This window comes from Lampetra fluviatilis, chromosome 50 (assembly GCF_964198595.1).
Source record: "Lampetra fluviatilis chromosome 50, kcLamFluv1.1, whole genome shotgun sequence".
In the NCBI taxonomy this organism is placed as follows: domain Eukaryota; kingdom Metazoa; phylum Chordata; class Hyperoartia; order Petromyzontiformes; family Petromyzontidae; genus Lampetra; species Lampetra fluviatilis.
Window position 1 is genome coordinate 5,346,299 of NC_136324.1, and position 25,055 is coordinate 5,371,353.

Sequence of the window (25,055 nt, forward strand, 5' to 3'; positions counted from 1 at the left end):
CGTGTGCATCACCTCGTGTGTGTCACCTCGTGTGTGTCACCTCGTGTGTGTCACCTCGTGTGTCACCTCGTGTGTGTCACCTTGTGTGTGTCACCTCGTGTGTGTCACCTCGTGTGTCAACTCGTGTGCGTCACCTCGTGTGTCAACTCGTGTGCGTCACCTCGTGTGTGTCACCTCGTGTGTCACCTCGTGTGTCACCTCGTGTGTGTCACCTCGTGTGTGTCACCTCGTATGTGTCACCTCGTGTGTCACTTCGTGTGTCACCTTGTGTGTGTCAACTCGTGTGCGTCACCTCGTGTGTGTCACCTCGTGTGTCACCTCGTGTGTCACCTTGTGTGTGTCAACTCGTGTGCGTCACCTCGTGTGTGTCACCTCGTGTGTCACCTCGTGTGTCACCTCGTGTGTGTCACCTCGTGTGTCACCTTGTGTGTGTCACCTCGTGTGTGTCACCTCGTGTGTCAACTCGTGTGTGTCACCTCGTGTGTCACCTTGTGTGTGTCAACTCGTGTGTCACTTCGTGTGTCACCTCGTGTGTGTCACCTCGTGTGTCACCTCGTGTGTGTCACCTCGTGTGTCACCTTGTGTGTGTCAACTCGTGTGTGTCACCTCGTGTGTCACCTCGTGTGTCACCTCGTGTGTCACCTCGTGCGTGTCACCTCGTGTGTCACCTCATGTGTGTCACCTCGTGTGTGTCACCTCGTGCGCGTCACCTCGTGTGTCATCTCGTGTGTCACCTCGTGTGTCACCTCGTGTGCGTCACCTCGTGTGTCACCTCGTGTGCGTCACCTCGTGTGTCACCTCGTGTGTGTCACCTCGTGTGTCACCTCGTGTGTCACCTCGTGTGTCACCTCGTGTGCGTCACCTCGTGTGTCACCTTGTGTGTGTCAACTCGTGTGTCACCTCGTGTGTCACCTTGTGTGTGTCAACTCGTGTGTCACTTCGTGTGTCACCTCGTGTGTGTCACCTCGTGTGTCATCTCGTGTGTCACCTCGTGTGTCACCTCGTGTGCGTCACCTCGTGTGTCACCTCGTGTGTGTCACCTCGTGTGTCACCTCGTGTGCGTCACCTCGTGTGTCACCTCGTGTGTCACCTCGTGTGCGTCACCTCGTGTGTCACCTCGTGTGTGTCACCTCGTGTGTCACCTGGTGTGTCACCTTGTGTGTGTCACCTCGTGTGTCACCTCGTGTGTCACCTCGTGTGCGTCACCTCGTGTGTCACCTCGTGTGTGTCACCTCGTGTGTCACCTCGTGTGTCACCTCGTGTGTCACCTCGTGTGCGTCACCTCGTGTGCGTCACCTCGTGTGTGTCACCTCGTGTGTCACCTCGTGTGTCACCTCGTGTGTGTCACCTCGTGTGTCACCTCGTGTGTCACCTCGTGTGTCACCTCGTGTGTGTCACCTCGTGTGTGTCACCTCGTGTGTGTCACCTCGTGTGTCACCTCGTGTGTCACCTTGTGTGTCACCTCGTGTGTCACCTCGTGTGTCACCTCGTGTGTGTCACCTCGTGTGTCACCTCGTGTGTGTCACCTCGTGTGTGTCACCTCGTGTGTCACCTCGTGTGTCACCTCGTGTGTCACCCACCTTATTCTCCTGGGTCACCGCCACGCCGGAGCCCCCGGGCTTGAGCTCCACCTCGGCCATGGAGCCGAAGACGTCGGTCTCCACCAGGAAGGTGAGCTCCAGGCCCAGCCCCGAGATGTCGTTGTCCAGGATCCACTGCAGGTTCTTGGCGTACTCGGGGTCGATGGAGGCCACGTCCCGGTAGCTCACGGGGATGCCTGCTCGCCACGCACGCACACACGCACCGCACGCTCACCACGCACGCTCACCACGCACGCTCACCACGCACGCTCACCACGCACGCTCACCACGCACGCTCACCACGCACGCTCACCACGCACGCTCGCCACGCACACTCACCACGGACGCACACACCGCACGTACGCTCACCATGCACGCTCACCACGCACGCACACACGCACCGCACGCTCACCACGCACGCTCGCCACGCACACTCACCACGCACGCACACACGCACCGCACGCTCACCATGCACGCTCACCACGCACGCACACACGCACCGCACGCTCACCACGCACGCTCGCCACGCACACTCACCACGGACGCACACACCGCACGTACGCTCACCATGCACGCTCACCACGGACGCTCACCACGCACCGCATGCTCACCACACGTGCACAGCACGCATGCTCGCCACGCACGCACACACAGCATGCACACACAGCACGCGCGCACAGCACGCACACACAGCACGCGCGCACGCCACGCTCGCTCGCCACCCGCGCTCGCCACGTGCGCTCACCACGTCCGATACGCTCACCACGTCCAAGACACCCCCCTCCATCCCCCCTTGCCCCCACACGAGCGAGTGAGTGAGTGTGTGAGTGGTGTGTGAGCGAGTGAGTGAGTGAGTGTGTGAGTGAGTGTGTGAGTGTGTGAGTGAGTGTGTGAGTGTGTGTGTGAGTGAGTGAGTGTGTGAGTGAGTGTGTGAGTGAGTGTGTGAGTGTGTGTGTGAGTGAGTGAGTGTGTGAGGGAGTGTGTGAGTGAGTGAGTGAGTGAGCGAGTGAGTGTGTGAGTGAGTGTGTGAGTGGTGTGTGAGCGAGTGAGCGAGTGAGTGAGTGTGTGAGTGTGTGAGTGAGTGTGTGAGTGTGTGAGTGTGTGAGTGTGTGAGTGAGTGTGTGAGTGTGTGAGTGAGTGAGTGTGTGAGCGAGTGTGTGAGTGAGTGTGTGAGTGAGTGAGCGAGCGAGCGAGTGAGTGAGTGAGTGAGTGAGTGAGTGAGCGAGCGAGTGAGTGAGTGAGTGTGTGAGTGAGTGTGTGAGTGTGTGTGTGAGTGAGTGTGTGAGTGAGTGAGTGAGTGAGTGGTGAGTGTGTGAGTGAGTGTGTGAGTGGTGTGTGAGCGAGTGAGCGAGTGAGTGTGTGAGTGAGTGTGTGAGTGGTGTGTGAGCGAGTGAGCGAGTGAGTGAGTGTGTGAGTGTGTGAGTGAGTGAGTGTGTGAGTGTGTGAGTGTGTGAGTGAGTGTGTGAGTGTGTGAGTGAGTGAGTGTGTGAGCGAGTGTGTGAGTGAGTGAGTGTGTGAGTGAGTGAGTGAGCGAGCGAGCGAGTGAGCGAGTGAGTGAGTGAGTGAGTGTGTGAGTGAGTGAGTGAGTGTGTGAGTGAGTGAGTGTGTGAGTGAGTGTGTGAGTGAGTGAGTGAGTGTGTGAGTGAGTGAGTGGTGTGTGAGCGAGTGAGCGAGTGAGTGTGTGAGTGAGTGTGTGAGTGAGTGTGTGAGTGAGTGAGTGAGTGTGTGAGTGAGTGAGTGTGTGAGTGAGTGAGTGAGTGTGTGAGTGAGTGTGTGAGTGAGTGAGTGAGTGGTGAGTGAGTGAGTGAGTGGTGTGTGAGTGAGTGAGCGAGTGAGTGAGCGAGTGAGTGAGTGAGTGTGTGTGTGAGTGAGTGAGTGTGTGAGTGAGTGTGTGAGTGAGTATGTGAGTGAGTATGTGAGTGAGTGTGTGAGTGAGTGAGTGTGTGAGTGAGTGTGTGAGTGGTGTGTGAGCGAGTGAGCGAGTGAGTGTGTGAGTGAGTGAGTGAGTGGTGTGTGAGTGAGTGAGCGAGTGAGTGAGCGAGTGAGTGAGTGAGTGTGTGTGTGAGTGAGTGAGTGTGTGAGTGAGTGTGTGAGTGAGTATGTGAGTGAGTGAGTGTGTGAGTGTGTGAGTGAGTGAGTGAGTGTGTGAGTGAGTGAGCGAGTGAGCGAGTGAGTGTGTGAGTGAGTGTGTGAGCGAGTGAGTGTGTGAGTGAGTGAGTGGTGTGTGAGTGAGTGAGCGAGTGAGTGAGCGAGTGAGTGAGTGAGTGTGTGTGTGAGTGAGTGAGTGTGTGAGTGAGTGAGTGTGTGAGTGAGTGAGTGTGTGAGTGAGTGAGTGAGTGTGTGAGTGAGTGTGTGAGTGAGTGAGTGAGTGGTGAGTGAGTGAGTGAGTGGTGTGTGAGTGAGTGAGCGAGTGAGTGAGCGAGTGAGTGAGTGAGTGTGTGTGTGAGTGAGTGAGTGTGTGAGTGAGTGTGTGAGTGAGTATGTGAGTGAGTATGTGAGTGAGTGTGTGAGTGAGTGAGTGTGTGAGTGAGTGTGTGAGTGGTGTGTGAGCGAGTGAGCGAGTGAGTGTGTGAGTGAGTGAGTGAGTGGTGTGTGAGTGAGTGAGCGAGTGAGTGAGCGAGTGAGTGAGTGAGTGTGTGTGTGAGTGAGTGAGTGTGTGAGTGAGTGTGTGAGTGAGTATGTGAGTGAGTGAGTGTGTGAGTGTGTGAGTGAGTGAGTGAGTGTGTGAGTGAGTGAGCGAGTGAGCGAGTGAGTGTGTGAGTGAGTGTGTGAGCGAGTGAGTGTGTGAGTGAGTGAGTGGTGTGTGAGTGAGTGAGCGAGTGAGTGAGCGAGTGAGTGAGTGAGTGTGTGTGTGAGTGAGTGAGTGTGTGAGTGAGTGTGTGAGTGAGTATGTGAGTGAGTATGTGAGTGAGTGTGTGAGTGAGTGAGTGTGTGAGTGAGTGAGCGAGTGAGCGAGTGAGTGTGTGAGTGTGTGAGTGAGTGAGTGAGTGTGTGAGTGAGTGAGTGAGCGAGTGAGCGAGTGAGTGTGTGAGTGAGTGTGTGAGTGAGTGAGTGTGTGAGTGAGTGAGAGTGACGGGCGCTGGAGGAGGCCTCTGCACTGCGTTGCCGAGTGGGGATGGAATCGCGAGCGTTGCGGCGCGGACATCATCCCTGTCATTAGCGTCTCATTGAATTATCCAGCCGAGGTCACGGGGCGAGACGCACGCACGCACACACACACACACAAGAGACAAAGATCCCCCGTATAGCATGAATAGACTGTTGGGGCAAGTGCTGTTAGCAAGAACTTATGAAGGCCAGAACAGCCAACGAGAGGGTGGGTGGCAAGCACCACACCCGGCCGCCTTTGTCTCCCTAGTGGCGATGTTTACACACTGCACTAGGTACACATTTGAGGCTGAGCCGACCTAGGAGAAGCCCAGAACCGGTACAGATAATCGTCACGCGCACACGCACACACACGCGTACACATGTATCACACGCGCACACGCCTCCCTCCCTCCACCCCCCACCCCCCTCCAGGGTATGGAGAAGGGGGGGAGGGAGGCGTGCGGAGGAGGAGGAGTGTGTTTGGGGGGGGAGGGTGGAGTGGAATTGATGCTCGCGGTAGCTCTAGGGGGAGCACACAAACACAACGAGGTTTTAATTTGATAATCGCCGCGCACTCAATTTGCCGCCTGGGATCCCCCCCCCAACCCCACCCCGTCCCATCCCCCTTCCTCTCCCTGCGTCCGCGGCGCCAGAGCTGCGGGCGCCAGGGTCAGACCCCCACACGCAGGCAGCAGCGTCGGCCCCTGCAGGCACCACGACAGTCACGTCACCGCAGACGTCGCGGGCAGCCGCGTGCGGCACGAGCAATCCGGGGCGACTCCAGTCGCGGGGACGCGGAACCCTGGCGTTACCGTAGGCCCGAGCGACGGCCTCGAACCCCGGGCCGCCCGCTCGCGGCACGGGGACCGGGCGCCGTGGCCAAACGCGGCCCAACGCCGAGCTCACCGAGGATGTGCTTATAGAAGGAGCGGGTGAAGTAGACGTTGACGAGGTGCCGGTGGTACAGGGCCAGGCCCAGGATCTGCCCCGCGAAGCGGAAGTAGTTCAGGTGGTCGGGGTTCACGGACGAGTTGCTGTTTGGCTGAAACGTCGTTCCTGGGGGGCGGGGCAACGGGGACGCGGAGACGTGAGGACGCGGGGACGTGGGGAGACGCGCGGAGGCACGGTGTCCCCGTGACACAGTGAGACACGGGGAAACACAGGGAGACACCCAGAGACACAGGGAGACACAGTGAGACACAGGGAGACACGCGGAGACACGCAGAGACACAGTGTCCCCGTGACACAGTGAGACACAGTGAGACACAGGGAGACACACGGAGACACAGTGAGACACAGTGAGACACAGGGAGACACAGGGAGACACAGGGAGACAGGCGGAGACACGCGGAGACACAGTGTCCCCGTGACACAGTGAGACAGTGAGACACAGGGAGACACGCGGAGACACGGTGTCCCCGTGAGACAGTGAGACACAGTGAGACACAGGGAGACACAGGAAGACACACGGAGACACGCGGAGACACACGGAGACACGCAAAGACACAGTGAGACACAGTGAGACGCACGGAGACACGCGGAGACACAGTGTCCCCGTGACACAGTGAGACACAGGGAGACACAGGGAGACATGCGGAGACATGCGGAGACACAGTGAGACACAGGGAGACACACGGAGACACGCGGAGACACGCGGAGACAGACTGAGACACACGGAGACACGCGGAGACACAGTGTCCCCGTGACACAATGAGACACAGGGAAACACAGGGAGACACAGTGAGACACAGGGAGACACAGAGAGACACAGGGAGACACAGTGATACACATTGAGACACAGTGAGACACAGTGTCCCAATGACACAGGGAGACACAGGGAGACACAGGAAAACAACCCTGTCTCCATCCACATACGGGGGATGAACGTTAAAGCTGAGTCGACATAAGAGAGTCCCAGGACCGGTAAAGGAATCCTCACCGATGTTGGCTGTCAGCGGAATTCGAACCCTGGTTACTGGGTTTGTAGCAGAGTGCGCTAACCACTGCGCCACCGCTCCCCACGTACCCACATACGTGTGCACGCTGAATAAATTGGCCACTTCAAAGACAATTTGCAGAGCAGCAGCTGTGCGTGCATATGTGTGTATGCATGTGCCTGCGTGTGTGTGTGTGTGTACGTGTGTGTGTGTACGTGTGTGTGTGTGCCTGCGTGTGTGTGTGTGCGCGTGTGTGTGTGCGCGTGTGTATGTGTGCGCGTGTGTGTGTGCGCGTGTGTATGTGCGTGTGTGTGTGTGTGTGCGTGTGTGTGTGCCTACGTGTGTGTGTGTGTGCCTACGTGTGTGTATGTGTGCGTGTGTGTGTGTGCGTGTGCGTGTGCGTGTGTGTGTGTGTGCGTGTGTGTGCATGTGTGTGTGCGCGTGTGTGTGTGTGTGCCTACGTGTGTGTGTGTGTGCGTGTGTGTGTGTGCGTGTGTGTGTGTGCGTGTGTGTGTGCGCGTGTGTGTGTGTGTGCCGCTCTTCCGGCATCGGCGCATCCACACAACATCATGGATGCATGCCGGGTCCAAGCAAGAACATCTGCTGGACTACGTAGTGACGGACCAGCGGATGCGAGCCCATGTCCTTGACACCAGGACCTACCGTGGAGCTGATCTGCCCTCTGACCATCGACTAGTCATCTGTAAGATGCGCCTGCCATTCTTCCACTCCGGTGGTGGGTGTACACCCAGGATCCCATTCCAACCAAAAGTGGCCTGGTCTAAGTTAGCTGATGAAAGTTGCAAGCGAGAATTTCATCATCGCTTGCAGCTGGGGTTGGCATCGTCCCCCACTCCACCTGATGTCGAGGGTAAATGGGCGAGGTTTAAGACTGTGACTCATGCAGCTGCAATGGCTGCTTTGGGTACGTGGTCCAGACCTCCCCGGGAACCCTGGCTGACGGAGGAGGTGTTCAGGTTAATTGAGAAAAAGCGACAGGCCCACTCTCGTCGCCTACAGCATCCCACGTCAGAGAATGAGGAGGTTTACCGCAGCCTTCGCTCGGAGGTTCGGAGAGCCGTAAGGCGCTGTAAGGATGGGTGGTGGTCGCGGGTTGCTGAGGAGATGGAGTCTGCCTCAGTGGCCCGCGATCACAAATCACTATTTAACTCCATCAAAAAAGTAACCTGCAGCGCCACACCTATTACCATCATTAGAGGAAAAAACGGTGATCCAATCTCCGACCCCCAGGAACAGGTTTGCAGATTTGCTGAGCATTTCTGTGAGGTCCTGGGGGAGGGAAAATTTCTCAGCCAGGAAAACATCATGGCACAAAGTGGGGATAACCCTGCTGAGGCTGCGGTGCCTCAAATATTGGAAGAGGTCACCCCCTGTGAGTGGCTGGCTGAGGTACCGGCTGTTGAGGAAGTACTGAGGGCGATCCGGAGTCTGAGACCAGGGAAGGCACCGGGCAGAGATGATCTCCCAGGCGAAATGCTGAGGGAGGGTGGCGTTTGTGCACAGACTGCCCTATATGACATCATAACAACAGTCTGGACCACTGGACGGGTTCCGCAGGACTGGAAGGATGCCCTGGTGGTCCCCCTCTTTAAGAAGGGGGACCGCACAGACTGTAACAACTACAGGGGCATCTCACTCCTCAGTGTGCCGGGTAAGGTCCTGGCAAGGATTATTCAACATCGCCTTGCTAGGCATGCTGAGGAAAGGCTTGCGGAGCCCCAATGTGGTTTCAGGAAAGGGCGGTCCTGCACAGATGCCATATTTTCTGTCCGTCTGCTACAGCAGAGGTGTAGGGAATTCCAAAAAGACCTACATCTCTGCTTTATTGACCTGGTCAAGGCCTATGATACCATCAGTAGGACTGGGCTCTGGGTTGTTCTTCGTGCTTTCGGAGTCCCTGACCCTCTGCTCACGATCATTAAGGACCTTCATGATGGTGAGCGGGCCCGGGTAAAACTACGTGGCCGGGAGTCGGAGCCTTTCCCTGTACACCTTGGGGTGCGACAGGGATGTCCTCTGGCTCCCACATTATTTAACATCTATTTCGACTGCGTAGTTCGTGAAGCCTTCAATAGCTGTACCGGGGGAATTACCATTTGGTACAGATATAATGGGAGGCTGATCGACGCCCGGGTGCGATCAAGGGATGGCTCCCTATTGGTCAACCACGTTATGTATGCCGATGATTTGGTAATAGCTGCTCATTCAGAAGAGGAGTTGGAGACGCTGCTGCTGAGACTGGAGTGTGCCACTAAGAGGTGGGGCCTTACCATCAGCCCCACCAAAACTAAGCACCTGCCTGGGTATTTTGTACCATCGGGCACTCCGCCCCCACAACTCCCAATCGGTGATGGGGCAGTTGTGGAGAGAGTAGAGAGTTTCCCATACCTGGGCAGTGTGCTCATGACCGGCTCCAGTTTATCAGCAGAGGTCTCACTCCGAATCAGTCGAGCGGCAATATCTTTTCATCGGTTGCGTAACGCTGTGTGGAAGCTACCTGGTCTGTCGCTCCGCACGAAGCTTCAGGTCTTCTCGGCCACGGTCATTCCCTCCCTTCTCTACGCTTGCGAAACGTGGACCCCCCTAGTGGAGCATCTTCGCCGGTTGGAAACATTTAGGCTGGCCTGCCTACGATCCATCCTGGGTTTAACCAGGCTGGATTGTGTGAGGAGCTCACAAGTCCTTGAAAGATCTGGGCAAAGTCCCATCAGTGAGCTCCTCCGGCAGGCAAGGCTGCGTTGGCTGGGTCATGTAGCCCGCATGCCCAGCCACCGCATGCCTAAACAGCTTTTGTTCGGCCGGATCGAGGGGGCTAAACGGGCGCGGCACGGGCTAGAGAAGAGATGGAGTGATGTGGTACAGGAGGACGTGGAGCTGAGTGGACTTGCCGATGACTGGTACCAGCGGTGTCAAGATCGGCCTCAGTGGAGGAGGCTCGTGAAGGACGCTACTGGGCAGTTGGAGGCAGTCGCCCTCCAACAACAACGGAGGGCGGAGGAGCGACGCTCACAACAACGAGCGGAGCGCCGGGTGGCTAAAGCACAGCAAGTTGGCACAGTAGGTGGCACAGGTGGTGCATCAGCCAGTCATCTCGGTCATCTCGGTCAGTCGACCCGTGGCACCTGGGTCTGCCCCGTGACCTCCTGCCAGCGGGCGTTCGACACTTCACGTGGCCTCAAGGTGCACATGGCCTGGCACAAGCGTCGTGGTGACGTCACCGCCACTTAGTGGCGAATGGCGGTTGTTGTTGTTGTTGTTGTGTGTGTGCCTACGTGTGTGTGTGTGCCTACGTGTGTGTGTGCGTGTGTGTGCGTGTGTGTGTGTGTGTGCGTGTGCGTGTGCGCGTGTGTGTGTGCGTGTGTGTGTGCGCGTGTGTGTGTGTGTGTGCCTACGTGTGTGTGTGTGTGCGTGTGTGTGTGCGTGTGTGTGTGTGCGTGTGTGTGCGTGTGTGTGTGCGCGTGTGTGTGTGTGTGCCTACGTGTGTGTGCGTGTGTGTGTGCGTGTGTGTGTGTGTGCGTGTGTGTGTGTGCGCGCTTGTGTGTGTGTGCCTACGTGTGTGTGTGCGCGCTTGTGTGTGTGTGCCTACGTGTGTGTGCGCGCTTGTGTGTGTGTGCTTACGTGTGTGTGCGTGTGTGTGTGTGTGTGCCTACGTGTGTGTGTGGGTGTGTGCGCGCGCTTGTGTGTGTGTGCCTACGTGTGTGTGCGCGCTTGTGTGTGTGTGCCTACGTGTGTGTGTGTGTGTGTGCCTACGTGTGTGTGTGTGTGCCTACGTGTGTGTGTGTGTGCGCGCTTGTGTGTGTGTGTGCCTACGTGTGTGTGTGTGTGTGTGCGCGTGTGTGTGTGTGTGCCTACGTGTGTGTGTGTGCCTGCGTGTGTGTGTGTGCCTACGCGTGTGTGTGTGTGTGTGCCTACGTGTGTGTATGTGCGCGTGTGTGTATGTGTGTGTGTGCCTACGTGTGTGTGTGTGTGTGTGCGCGTGTGTGTGTGTGCCTGCGTGTGCGGGGCACGGGGCCTGTGGGTGGCCACTCACCATCGGCGGACTGCGTGAAGAGAGCGTAGTCCGGGTTGAGGATCTCGTTTGAGAGAATGTCGAACCACTCCCTGACCACTCCCTGGCCCTGCACACACCGCACCACACACCACACACATCATCACACCACACACCACACACATCACCACACACATCACCACACCGCACCACACACACATCACCGCACCGCACCCCACACACATCACCACACCGCAACACACCCCACACACATCACCACACCACACCATACACCACCACCACACCACACACATCACCACCCCGCACCGCAACACACACATCACCACACCGCACCACACACCACACACATCACCACACCGCACCACACCGCACCACACACCACACACGTCACCACACCGCACCACACACACCACCACACACACCACCACACCACCACACACACCGCACCATACACACCACCACACCACCACACATACCACCACACCGCACCATACACACCACCACACCACACACAACACATTTTACACACACCACCACATACACCACCACACCACACACATCACCACACCGCACTGCAACACACACATCACCACACCGCACAACACACCACACACCGCACCACACTGCACCACACACATCACCACACCGCACCACACACACCACCACACACACCACCACAACCGCACCACTCACTCCACCTCACCGCACCACACACACCACCACATACACCACCACACTGCATCGCATCAGTACACCACACTTGCTGGGTGCAGGGTGCTGGGGGTGCAGGGTGCAGGGTGCTGGGGGAGCAGGGTGCTGGGGGTGCAGGGTGCAGGGTGCTGGGGGTGCAGGGTGCTGGGGGTGCAGGGTGCAGGGTGCAGGGTGCTGGGGGTGCAGGGTGCTGGGGGTGCAGGGTGCAGGGTGCTGGGGGTGCAGGGTGCTGGGGGTGCAGGGTGCAGGGTGCAGGGTGCAGGTTGCTGGGGGTGCAGGGTGCTGGGGGTGCAGGGTGCTGGGGGTGCAGGGAGCTGGGGGTGCAGGGTGCAGGGTGCAGGGTGCAGGGTGCTGGGGGTGCACGGTGCTGGGTGTGCAGGGTGCTGGGGGTGCAGGGTGCTGGGGGTGCAGGGTGCAGGGTGCAGGGTGCTGGGGGTGCAGGGTGCTGGGGGTGCAGGGTGCAGGGTGCTGGGGGTGCAGGGTGCTGGGGGTGCAGGGTGCTGGAGGTGCAGGGTGCAGGGTGCGGGGTGCTGGGTGTGCAGGGTGCTGGGGATGCAGGGTGCAGGGTGCTGTGGGTGCAGGGTGCTGGGGGTGCGGGGTGCTGGGGGTGCTGGGGGTGCAGGGTGCTGGGGGTGCAGGGTGCAGGGTGCTGGGGGTGCAGGGTGCAGGGTGCTGGGGGTGCAGCGTGCAGGGTGCTGGGGGTGCTGGGGGTGCGGGGTGCTGGGGGTGCGGGGTGCTGGGGGTGCAGGGTGCTGGGGGGGCAGGGTGCAGGGTGCAGGGTGCTGGGGATCCAGGGTGCAGGGTGCTGGGGGTACAGGGTGCTGGGGGTGCAGGGTGCTGGAGGTGCAGGGTGCAGGGTGCTGGGGGTACAGGGTGCTGGGGGTGCAGGGTGCTGGAGGTGCAGGGTGCAGGGTGCTGGGGGTGCAGGGTGCAGGGTGCAGGGTGCTGGGGGTGCAGGGTGCGCCCTCACCACGCCCTCCTCCCCGTGGAACCGCACGGCGATCCCCTGCTTCAGCTTCTCCTGGCTCACCTTGGACACCATCTCACAGCTGCTCTCAAACACCGAGTCTGTGCCCACACAGACAAAGATCCCCCCTGTAGCCTTCACAAGCTTCCAGGGCAAGTGCTGTTAGCGAGTAGCACCTATGAAGGCCGGAAGGGCACACCGGGGGGTGGGTGGCCAGCACCACGCCCGGACGTCTTTGTCTCACTATTTGCGATGTTTTTACACCGCACCAGTTACTCATTTGAGTCTGAGTCGACCTAGGAGAGGCCCAGGACACGTTCAGATAATCGTCACTGGTGTTGGCCGGGATTGAACTCGCGTGGCACACTCCCGCGCTCACTTACGCACTCACTCACACTCACACACTCACTCACACTCACACACTCACTCACACTCACACACTCATTCACACACTCACAATCACACGCTCACACACTCACTCACACACTCACACACTCACTCACACACTCACACACTCCCTCTCACTCACACCCCCTCACTCACACTCTCTCGCTTGCACCGCCCGTGACGTTGGTGTCAGCAGGCGGCTCGCGGCTGCCCCCCCGCGAGCTCCTGACGGCCGGGCCCCGGTAATTGCCGGGTAATTGCCGCGGTGTCGACGAGTAATTACGGCGAAATCACACGGAAGCAGCAGCAGCAGCGGCAGCAGCAGCGGCGGCGGCGGCGGCGGCGGCGGCGATGGCAGCCGAGAGGGAAATTGCTCGAGTCAGACTAACTCCGGGGCTCGCTCGCAATCACAGCCGACAGCGACTGCCAGGCTCACGTGACCATGCAGCCTCTGTCAGTCTCGTGTGACGGTACAGCCTCTGTCGGCCTAACGTTACGGTACAGCCTCTGTCGGTCTAACGTGACGGGGGAGGGAGGGGGGGGCGTCCTATGGGGTCACGTGGGGTCACGCGGGGTCACGTGGGGTCAAATGAAAATTAAGAGCAAAATCAATGCAGGGGCCGTCGCTGCCGCTGCCAAAGCCGCCGCGTCGACGCTTTGCGGACTGCGCCGAGCGCCGCCTGCCGCGGGCGTCGACCGCTCTGGGCCGAGACTTGCCGGGCCGAGACGCGTGTTGCCGCAGGAGCATTGTCACTTCGTTATCGGGTGGGCGGGCACCGGCGTGAGCGTGGCGCCCACTCGCAGCGCCGGGGACCAGAGGTCGCAACCGGGTACCCGATACCCGTACCCTACCCGATACCCGGTTACCCGTACCCGGCCGGATACGGGTACGGGTACCCGTTTGCGACCCTGGTGCGGCCGGGTACGGGTAGGCCGTGAGTCACTGGTGAATAACTGTTTGTCACTCATTTCGGGTAGGGTACGGGTAGGGAACGGCTACCCGTACCCGGCCGGGTACGGGTAGCCGTTTGCGACCCTGGTGCGGCCGGGTACGGGTACGGGTAAGGAATCAAAACCGTTTGCGACCCCCGCCGGGGACGCCCGGCGGGGGCCTCTGCGGGACCCAGGGCCGCCGTTCCCAGGACCAGGCTCGGGGGTCAGTGAACTCGCCGAGGTCACCCCACACAGCCGCCCACTTCTCAAGTCGCGATCCCCATCCCTTCTGGGATCACGCTGCTGCTGCTGCTGCTGCCACCGCCACCGCTGTCCCCTTCCTCGTCTCCGGCAGAACTCCAGAATGAACCCCTCTTCTTGGTTCTTTCGGTAAAGTCACGTAGAATGGAAATAATAAAATAATAAAAATTAAAACATAATTAAATAATTCTCACGACGTTTCGGCTACAACGCAAGTAGCCGTCCTCAGGTGGAGAACAGGTCTGTCGAGGAGACAGAGTCTTATTTTATGATGTTTTATTTATATCATTTTATTATTTCCATTCTACGTGACTTCACCGAAAGAACCAAGAAGATGAATCCCTGCAGTCACGAAAGCTTTAAGTCGAAAAACGAACCCCCTCGTTTGAGAGTCAAACATCGCCGCACCTCCTGGCTTTGACATTCCTGCTCGTCATGGAAGGCACCGAGTCGGGGTGGGGGTCACCGCGGGGCTCAGCGCACCTCTGTGGACGAGCAGGACGTCGCCCTCGCTGACGGGACGGTGCACCATGGCCGTGTCCTGTCCGTCCGACAGCAGGTTCTCGTAGAACCAGTCGCAGCGATCCTTGAAGGGCTGCGGGACACGGGGACCTATCACAACCCAGCCGTGTTGCCACCTGCGCCGGTTTGATTTGCTGGCATCCGTCCCTCCCCCCCCCCCCCCCGTCGAGGAGGCAACAGCTGCCCTGGGAGATCTACGTCTCCCCGGGACATCTGCGAGTCTTGGTGGGAGGGAGGGTGGGTGGGTGGGTGGGTGGATAGGTGAGTTCGTGTGTGTGTTTAGGTGGGTGAGCGACTGATAGGCTTGTCACCTGTCCTGTTGAGGTGGCTGGCAGCTGTGCCGGGACATCGAGAGACCCCGGGCCGTGCCCGTTACACAACAGCGGCAGCGACCGCTGTGGGCTCCGCTACAGCGTGAGCGGCGTCGCTACGACATCCCACGGGGGACTCGTGGCGATGACCAACTCGCCCGTGGCGTGCGCCACCCCCCTCTCTCTCACCGCTCAATTCAAGGGACGCGCGACACCCCGAATCCTACGCGAACCCTTTTCTGTTGACCGCTTTCGAGAGTGCCGTTTGTCGCTGGGCCCCTCCACGGTTTGGCCGCGTGACGGGCGCCTGACGCCCTAGCGACCGCCCATCTCAGCGGCTCACGTCGCTGCGCCCCTCGCATTACGGACTCGGACGACGACGACGATGACGACGGTGACCTCGGGAGCTGGGAGAGAGTTTGGATCGTCGCGGGAACGCGGGACAGGACCCGCTCCGCACAGCCCCGCTGCTCAGCCCGCTTCACCCTCCCACCACAAATCTCCCTTTCACGGGCGACCTGGCGCGGCAATGTAGTCTCCACCGCCGCCGTCACCACGTCTCCGCGCTTCACATTCACCGCCCCGCGGCCCCCTCCCCCGCCCCCCCGAGCCGCCCGCGGCGCCGGTGAACTCCTGTCCCGTCCCCACGAAGTGCCGGACCCTGCCGAGTTCAAGTCGAATTACGGCCTCAACAAGTGCCGCGACCAAGGGGAGTGTGAGACCTGGGGCCGGATGGTGGGAGACTGTGAGGGCAGCTCTATGGGTCTCTGTGTGAATCTATGGGTCTCCGTGTTGACCTATGGGTCTGAGTGGTTCCATGGGCCTCTGTGAGAGTCTATGCACGAGCGAGTGGGCGAGTTGTTGTTGTCGTTGCGTGCGGTGTGGTGCGGTGCGGATGGGACGGGAGTCGAACCTGAGACTTGGTGATGTGCATGAAGCGCGACATGAGCTCGGGGCACTCGAGCAGGAAGTGGAAGTGGTGGAAGATGATCTTGGGCTTCCGCGTGACGAAGCACTTGAGCACGCCGTCGTGCCGGCACACAAACTCGATGAAGCGCGGCGACGTGAGCCTGCGGGCCGCACCGCACACGCCACAAGGTGACGCACGGCACACGTGACGCACGACACACACGTGACGCACGGCACACACGTGACGCACGACACACACGTGACGCACGGCACACACGTGACGCACGACACACACGTGACGCACGGCACACGCGCTACGCTGACGACACACGCCACGCGCACTGCACACGTGACGCACGACACACGCGCCGTGTACCACGACAATAACGGCGAGCCGCCGTTCACCACCGAGCACCGGTAGCATCGCGGCAGCGTTTGCGCCGGGCCGGGTGCACTTGGAGGCCGCCGCACGACGCGCGGACGAGGGACGTCGGCGTACCCGTCGGGCGTGGTGCACGAGCAGACGAGGTAGAAGGCCTGGATGACGGCGCTCAGCCGATCGGCCGTCACCTCGATCACGTCCTCTCCCTGCTCGGGGTCCGCCGGCGGCCCCCCCTCCGCCTCCTCCTGCTCCTGCTCCCCCCCGGGGCGGCCCGACGCGTCGGCCTCCGCGCGGGGGGCGGCCTTGTCCCCCCCGGCGTCCGGGCGTGGACGGGGGCCGGGCGGGGGCGAGGAGGGGGGGGGCCCGCGTCCCCTCCTCCCCGGGGTCGTCGGGAGACGGAGGGGGGTCGCCGGGAGACGCGGCCGGCGCGGCGGGGGATGGGCGGTCGGGGCCCCCCCGCCTCGCGGTCTCGCCGCCCTCGTCCCCCGTGTCGTCCGACCCCTCCGGGGGGGTCGCGCGGGCCCCCCGCTCGGAGACGGGCCCCGACGCCTCGGCCTGCGCCGCGTGCTTGCGGAGGAGCGCGGCCCGGACCCCCTCGCCGGGGGGGTCCGCGGGGGTCTGGGTGGACTGCAGCTCGACCCCCAGCAGCACGAGCCACTCGTTGAGCGAGTGCCACAGGGGCTCCAGTGGCTGGGGTTCACACACGCGAGCGAGTGCACGCACACACGCACGCACGCACGCACACGCACACGCACACACGCACACACGCACACACGGACACGCACACACGGACATGCACACACGCACACGCACACACGCACACACGCCCATACAGACACACGCAGGCACACACACACACAGAGGCAGTGTTACACGCAACATCTGGCTGCGACATCACCACGGCGCTTGTGCCGGGCTGGGTGTACTTCTCAGCTATCATTTGAACGGCGCAAGGCTCTCTCTGTCGCTGCTGGCAGGAGATCACAGGCCTGATCCAGGTGCCGGCGGTTGACCGAGATGACTGGCAGATGCGCCGCCTGTGCTTTTTAGCCGCCCGGCGCTCAACTCTCGTTGTTCGTGACACGCCGAGTGTTGCATGTGTCCGCGCACACACACACACAGAGTTACACACACGTGCGCACACGCGCGCAGACGCACAGACACAAAGGCCCCCCGTGTAACCTACATAGGCTGTTAGGGCAAGTGCTGTTTGCCAGCTGTTCTTCGCACTTTGTGGGTCACCGCCCCTCTGCTCACAGACACACACACGCACACGTTGACACACATACACATGCATACAAAGGCAAAGACAAAATCCCCCATATAGCCTTAACAAACTATTGGAGCAAGTGCTGTTCGCGAGCACCTATGAAGGCTGGCACGGTATACAAGGGGATGGGTGACCAGCACCACGCCCGACCGCCTTTGTCTCCCCAGTGGCAATGTTTTACACACTGCACCAGGCATCAATTTCAGGCTGAGTCGACCTAGGGAAGGCCCAGGACCGGTTCAGAAAATCTTCATGGGTGTTGGCCGTGAGCGGGAATCGAACCCGGGTCGCCGGGTTCGTAGTGCAGCGCGCTAACCGCTACACCACCGCTCTCACACACTCTCACACTCACACACTCTCACACACATTCTCACACTCACACTCTCACACACTCACACTCTCACACACTCTCACATTCATCACACGCGCTCACACTCTCACACTCACCCAAACTCACACACTGTCACACATTCTCACACTCACTCTCACACATTCACTCTCACACTCTCACTCTCACATATTATCTATCAACCTCACACTCTCTCACACACTCACTCTCTCACACCCCCACACACTCTCCCTCTATCAACCTCACACTCTCTCAACACTCTCTCACACTCTATCACACTCAAACACTCTCACTCTATCAACCTCACACTTTCTCACCCTCACACTCTCAAACACTCTCACTCTATCAACCTCACACACTCTCAAAAACACTCTCACACACTCTCACACACTCTCTCACACTCTCACTTTCCCACACCCTCACACACTCTCTCACACTCTCTCACCCTCTCACTCTCACACTCTCTCTCTCTCACTCACACACACTCTCTCTCACTCCCACACCCTCTCACTCTCTCACGCACACACACTCTCACACACTCTCACACACTCTCTCACACTCTCACTCTCACACACTCTCAAAAACACTCTCACACACTCTCACACACTCTCTCACACTCTCACTTTCCCACACCCTCACACACTCTCTCACACTCTCTCACCCTCTCACTCTCACACTCTCTCTCTCTCACTCCCACACCCTCTCACTCTCTCACTCACACACACTCTCACTCTCTCACTCACACACACTCTCACACTCTCACTCACACACACTCTCACACTCTCCCACACTCTCTCACCCTCTCACCCTCTCACTCTCTCACTCACACACACTCTCACACTCTCCCACACTCTCTCACCCTCTCACCCTCTCACTCTCCCACACCCTCACACACTCTCACTCTATCAACCTCACACTTTCTCACCCTCACACTCTCAAACACTCTCACTCTATCAACCTCACACACTCTCAAAAACACTCTCACACACTCTCACCCTCACACCCTCACACACTCTCTGCCCTGGCGACATCAGTGCCCCCCCCCCCCCCCCGTTCTCACGCCCGTTGTCTCGCTCCGCGGGTTCTTGTGATCAAAGCTCGTCGTGGGGGCGGGGCTGGAGGGGAGGGGGGGAGGGGAGGGGGGGAGGGCGCATTTCAAACGCACGTTGCCGTCAGCTCGTGTCGTACGCGGACAGGTGTACGGGCGCGGGAGAGATCGTGCACGTGTGAGGCTGTGCGTGTGTGTGGGGAGCGGTGGTGCAGCGGTTAGCGCTACGCTGCGCTACGAACCTGGCCACCCGGGTTCGATTCCCGCTCACGGCCAAAATCAGTGACGATTATCTGAACCGGTCCTGGGCCTCCCCTAGGTCGACTCAGTCTCAAATGAGTACCTGGTGCGGTGTATAGTAAACATCAGCGCTGGGGAGATGAATGCGGCCGGGCGTGGTGCTTTGTGTGAGTGTGGTCTTTAGTGTGGATGTGTGCGTGCGTCTCTGGACGTGTGTGTAAGACGTGGGCATCTGGGACGGAGCGACTGGAAGGCATGGGCCAGATCAGCTCGGTTAACAACGGTAGGAGGGGGCTGGTAGACTTCTGTGCAGCCTGTGGACTTGTAATGATCAACACGCTATTCCGGCATCAGCGCATCAACACATCATAGATGCATCCCAGGTCCAAGCTGGAACATCTGCCGGACTATAGCGACAGAACAGCGAGTCCTGACCCATGTCCTTGGCACCAGCACCTACCATGGAACTCAACACCTCCTGACCATCGCCTTGTGATCTGTAAGATGCGCCTGCCAAACCCACGGTGGCCTGGTCTCGCCTCACTGATGGGAGCTGCAAGAATGTCATCATCGCTTGCAGCTTGAATTGGCATCGTCCTCCTACGGATGGCGAGACCTGTGGTTCCTGCACCTGCTCTAGCTGCACTGGGGTACGCGGTCCAAACCTCCCCAAGAAGCCCTGACTTGATGGAGGAGGTCGTTCCGGCGAGCTCAGAGCAAGCGAGCGACAGGGCAGCTTTCACTCGGAGGTTGGGAGAGGCCGCACGGAGCTGCAAGGTTGAATGGTGGTCACGAGTTACTGAGGAGAGATGGGCGCTGCCTCGGGAGCTTCAAGCGAGTCGCTTTAATTCCACTGAAGAAGCAACCCGCAGCGCCGCACCTATTTCCGTCCTTGCGGGGAAGAACAGTGATCCGACCTCTGACCAGAGGTCGCAATCGGGTACCCGATACCCGTACCCTACCCGATACCAGGCTACCCATACCCGGCCGGGTACCCGTTTGCGACTCTGGTGCGGCCGGGTACGGGAACGGGTAGGCCGTGAGTCACTGGTGAGTCACCGTGTGTCACTCATTTCCCAACGTCTTGTCTCTTCTCACAATTCAAGTTCCTAGAATCAACCCACCCGCGCCTGCAACATGGCTTCATCCCAGAGGTCGCAATCAGGTACCCGATACCCGTACCCTACCCGTACCCGGCCGGGTACGGGTAGGGTACGGGTACGGGTACCCGTTTGCGACCCTGGTGCGGCCGGGTACGGGTAAGGAATCAAAACCCATTTGCTACCTCTGCCTCTGACCCCTCTATGAACGGGTTTGCTGGAGAAAAGCCCCTCAACTCGAACAACACCGTGACCCTGCCGGCGCTGTGGTTCCACGAATATTGTGGAAAAAGAGCAAACTCGCAGGCAACGGGATGGGTGATGTGCCTGTGAAGGAAGTGTGAAGAGCCATCCAGAGTTTGAGACCAGGGAAAGTGCCCTTGCCAGGCAGCGTGCTGACTTGCCAAGCTCCGATGTGGGTTCAGGCCAGGGTGGTCCAGCACGAACGCCATATTCTCTGTCCGTCTGCTACAGCAGAGGTGCCGGGAATTCCAATAGGCCCTGCATCTCTGCTGTATTGACTTGGTCAAGGACTATGATACCATCAGTAGGCCAGGCCTCTGGTTTGTTCTTCGTGCTTTGAGAATCCCTGACCCCGGTGATGGAGCAGTTATGGAGAAGTCTAGCAGCATATGTTCCAAAGTTTAGTAACGCTTGTGTGATAGCTTCCCGGTTTATCACTCCATACGAAGCTCCGGGTCTTCTTGGCCACAGTTATCACCCCTCGCCCCCCTTCTCTATGCTTGAGAAAAGTGGAGCCCATTAAAGGAACAGCTGCTGACGTTTTAAACATCAAGGCTGGCCTGCCTACGATCCTTCCTGGGCTTTACCTAACTGGATTGTCTAAGGAGCCCCACAGATCCTTGAAAGATCTGGACACAGTCCCATCAGCAAGCTCCTCTGGCAGGCTGCGTTGGCTGGGTCATGTAGCCCGCATGCCCAAGCAGCTTTCGTTTGGCCGTACAGAGGGGGGCTAAACGGGCGAAGCATAGGCTGACGAAAAGGTGGGCTGATGCGGCACAGGAAGATATGTAGCCGAGTTAACTTGCCGTTGACCGATAAGAGCGGGTGTCAAGGTCGGCCTCATTAAAGACTTCCACTGGGGCAGTTGAGAGAGTGTGAGGTTGATAGAGCAGCAGCTGGGTGCGTCCCGTGACCTCCTGCCAGTGAACTCTGGACACTTCACGTGGCCTCAAAGTGCACCGAGCCTGACACAGGCATCGCGGATACGCCGCTGTCAGCAAGTGGTGAATGGCGACTGCTGCTGTTGTTGTTACTGTGTGTGCGTGCGTATGTGTGCGTACGTGTGTGTGTGTATGCGTGCGTGTGTGTGCGTGTGTGTGCGTGCATGTGTGTGTGTGCGTGTGTGTATGTGTGTGTGCGTGCGTGTACGTATGTGTGTGTGCGTGCACGTGTGCGTGCGTGCGTGTGTGCGCGTGTGTGTGCGTGCGTGTACATGTGTGTGTGTGTGCGTGAGCGCGTGTGTGTGCGTGTGTGTGTGTGCGTGTGTGTGCGTGTGTGCGTGCGTGTGTGTGTGCACGTGTGCGTGCGTGTGTGCGTGTGTACGTGTGTGTGTGCGTGCGTGTGTGTGCGTGTGTGCGTGCGTTTGTGTGCGTGTACGTGTGCGTGTGTGTGTGCGTGCGTGCGTGTGTGTGTGCGTGTGCGCGTGTGTGTGTGCCGCTGCCATCACACAGGAGCTCGCTCCGCTCTGCTCGTGCATATTTCATGAGGCGTCAAGCGCCGCCGGGTACAGCGCTGGTGCCGCCACCGCCGCCACCGCCCCCCTCGCTCCACCACCGGGGGGGGGGGGGGGGGGCGGTCGTCCAAGCTCTCGCAATTAGTGCGCGCGGTGACATTTCCCGGGCAGAATTACACGGCGCCATCGCCGCGTCAATGGCAGCGGCGGTGGTGGTGGTGGTGGAGGCAAGTGGTGGGGGCCGCCCGTGTTCTCACCCATACCGACCCACGAGCCCGGGCAACCAGAGGTCCCAGGGGACCCAGAGAACCAGGGGGCCAAGAGAACCCTCCCCCCCCCCCCCCCCGAGACCCAAGGGACCCAGAGACCCAAAAGGACCCAGAGACCCCAGGGGAACCAGAGACCCGGGAGACCCAGAGACCCCAGAAAACCAAACATCCAGGGGAACCAGAAACTAACGAAAACAATAAACCAGGGGACACAGAGAGGACCCAGAGACCCAAGAGGACCAAGGGTCCTAAAGATCCAGATGAACCAAAGACCAGGGGGACCTAGAGATCCAGGAGACCCAGAAACCTAAGGGAACCAGAGACCTCGGGAAACGAGGGGAATCAGATAATAGGGGATCCAGAGACCAGGGAACCAGAGACCAGGAACCAGGAACCAGAGACAAGGAACCAGAGACAAGGAACCAGAGACCAGAGACCAGGAACCAGAGACCTGGAACCAGAGACCAGGAACCAGAGACCTGGAACCAGAGACCTGGAACCAGAGACCTGGAACCAGAGACCAGAGACCAGAGACCACATGGGTGGTTCACCACGTGGTTGACTCACCCCGTGATTGACTCACCACGTGATTAACTCACCCCGTGGTTGACTATCCCCGTGGTTAACTATCCCCGTGGTTGACTCACCACGTGGGTGGCTCACCACGTGGTTGACTCACCCCGTGATTGACTCACCACGTGGGTGACTATCCCCGTGGTTGTCTCACCCCGTGGTTGACTATCCCCGTGGTTGACTCACCCCGTGATTAACTCACCACGTGGGTGACTATCCCCGTGGTTGACTCTCCCCGTGGGTGGCTCACCCCGTGATTGACTCACCACGTGGGTGGCTCACCCCGTGGTTGACTATCCCGGTGGTTGACTCACCCCGTGATTGACTCACCACGTGGGTGACTATCCCCGTGGTTGTCTCACCACGTGGTTGACTATCCCCGTGGTTGTCTCACCACGTGGGTGACTATCCCCGTGGTTGACTCACCCCGTGATTAACTCACCACGTGGGTGACTATCCCCGTGGTTGACTCTCCCCGTGGGTGGCTCACCCCGTGATTGACTCACCACGTGGGTGGCTCACCCCGTGGTTGACTATCCCGGTGGTTGACTCACCCCGTGATTGACTCACCACGTGGGTGACTATCCCCGTGGTTGTCTCACCCCGTGGTTGACTATCCCCGTGGTTGACTATCCCCGTGGTTGACAATCCCCGTGGGTGGCTAACCCCTTGGTTGACTCACCCCGTGGTTGACTCACCCCGTGATTAACTCACCACGTGGGTGACTATCCCCGTGGTTGTCTCACCCCGTGGTTGACTATCCCCGTGGTTGTCTCACCCCGTGGTTGACTCACCTTGAAGACGGTGGAGCGGAGGGTGCGGGTGGTGGGAAACGCTCGCCCATTGGCGCCGGTGGTGGTGGGCGAGCGTGCCGACCCCGCGTGGTACAGGTGGCACAGCAGACGCACCACACGCAGCAGCCGGTGCATCTGCGCCTCGTAGCTGCTGGAGAGGCTGAGAGACACGGGAGACACGGGGAGACACGGGGAGACACGGGAAGACACGGGGAGACAGGGGGGGATACGGAGAGACACGGGGGGACACGGGGAGACACGGGGACACGGAGACGCACGGGGAGACACGGGGAGACACGGGGAGACACGGGGGGACACGGGAGACAAGGGAGACACGGGGACACGGGGAGACACGGGCAGACACGGGGAGATACAGGGAGACACAGGGAGACACGGGGGGCACGGGGAGACACGGGGAGACACGGGGACACGGGGAGACACGCGGAGACACGGGGAGACACAGGGAGACACGGGAGACACAGGGAGACACGGAGAGACACGGGGAGAGACACGGAAACACGGGGAGACACGGAGACGCACGGGGAGACACGGGGAGACGCGGGGAGATACGGGGAGACACGGGGACACATGGGGAGACACGGGGGGACACGGGGAGACACGGAGACGCACGAGGAGACACGGGGAGAGACACGGGGAGACACGGGGAGACACAGAGAGACACGGGGAGACACGGGGAGACACGGAAACACGGGGAGACACGGGGAGACACGGGGAGACACGGGGACAACACGGGGAGACACAGGGAGACACAGGGAGAGACACGGGGAGACACGGGGAGACACGAGGAGACACGGGGGAGACACGGGGGAGACACGGGGGGACACGGGGAGACACGGGGACACATGGGGAGACACGGGGGGACACGGGGAGACACGGGGACACATGGGGAGACATGGGGACACGGGGAGACACGGGGACACATGGGGAGACATGGGGACACGGGGAGACACGGGGACACATGGGGAGACACGGAAACACGGGAAGACACGGAGACGCACGAGGAGACACGGGGAGACACGGGGAGACACGGGGACAACACGGGGAGACATGGGGAGACACGGGGAGAGACACGGGGAGACACGGGGAGACACGAGGAGACACGGGGGAGACACGGGGGGACACGGGGAGACACGGGGACACATGGGGAGACACGGGGGGACACGGGGAGACACGGGGACACATGGGGAGACATGGGGACACGGGGAGACACGGGGACACATGGGGAGACATGGGGACACGGGGAGACACGGGGGAGACATGGGGACACGGGGAGACACGGAGACGCACGAGGAGACACGGGGAGACACGGGGAGACACGGGGAGACACGGGGAGACACGGGGAGAGACACGGAAACACGGGGAGACACGGAGACGCACGAGGAGACACGGGGAGAGACACGGGGAGACACGGGGGAGACACGGAGACGCACGAGGAGACACGGGGAGAGACACGGGGAGACACGGGGGAGACACGGGGAGACACGGGGAGACACGAGGAGACACGGGGAGACACGGGGAGACACGGGGAGAGACACGGGGAGACACGGGGAGACACGAGGAGACACGGGGGAGACACGGGGAGACACGGGGAGACACGAGGAGACACGGGGAGAGACACGGGGAGACACGGGGAGACACGGGGAGACACGAGGAGACACGGGGAGACACGGGGAGA

General features: G+C 60.0%; 1 protein-coding gene across 1 annotated transcript in view; it reads right to left on the reverse strand.

Moving 5' to 3' along the window:
- The window catches only part of LOC144948658 (E3 ubiquitin-protein ligase HACE1-like), a 63,655-nt gene extending 40,137 nt beyond the window's left edge, over positions 1-23,518 (reverse strand). The window contains exons 1-8 of the mRNA XM_078878296.1: positions 23,360-23,518; positions 16,138-16,710; positions 15,643-15,799; positions 14,380-14,491; positions 12,319-12,416; positions 10,659-10,746; positions 5,577-5,726; positions 1,581-1,777 (exon numbers count right to left, since the gene is read on the reverse strand). Coding sequence (XP_078734422.1) covers positions 1,581-1,777; positions 5,577-5,726; positions 10,659-10,746; positions 12,319-12,416; positions 14,380-14,491; positions 15,643-15,799; positions 16,138-16,710; positions 23,360-23,409 — 1,425 coding nt within the window. The 5' untranslated portion in view covers positions 23,410-23,518. The remainder of the gene's footprint in view (positions 1-1,580; positions 1,778-5,576; positions 5,727-10,658; positions 10,747-12,318; positions 12,417-14,379; positions 14,492-15,642; positions 15,800-16,137; positions 16,711-23,359) is intronic.
- Positions 23,519-25,055: the final 1,537 nt, after the last annotated feature.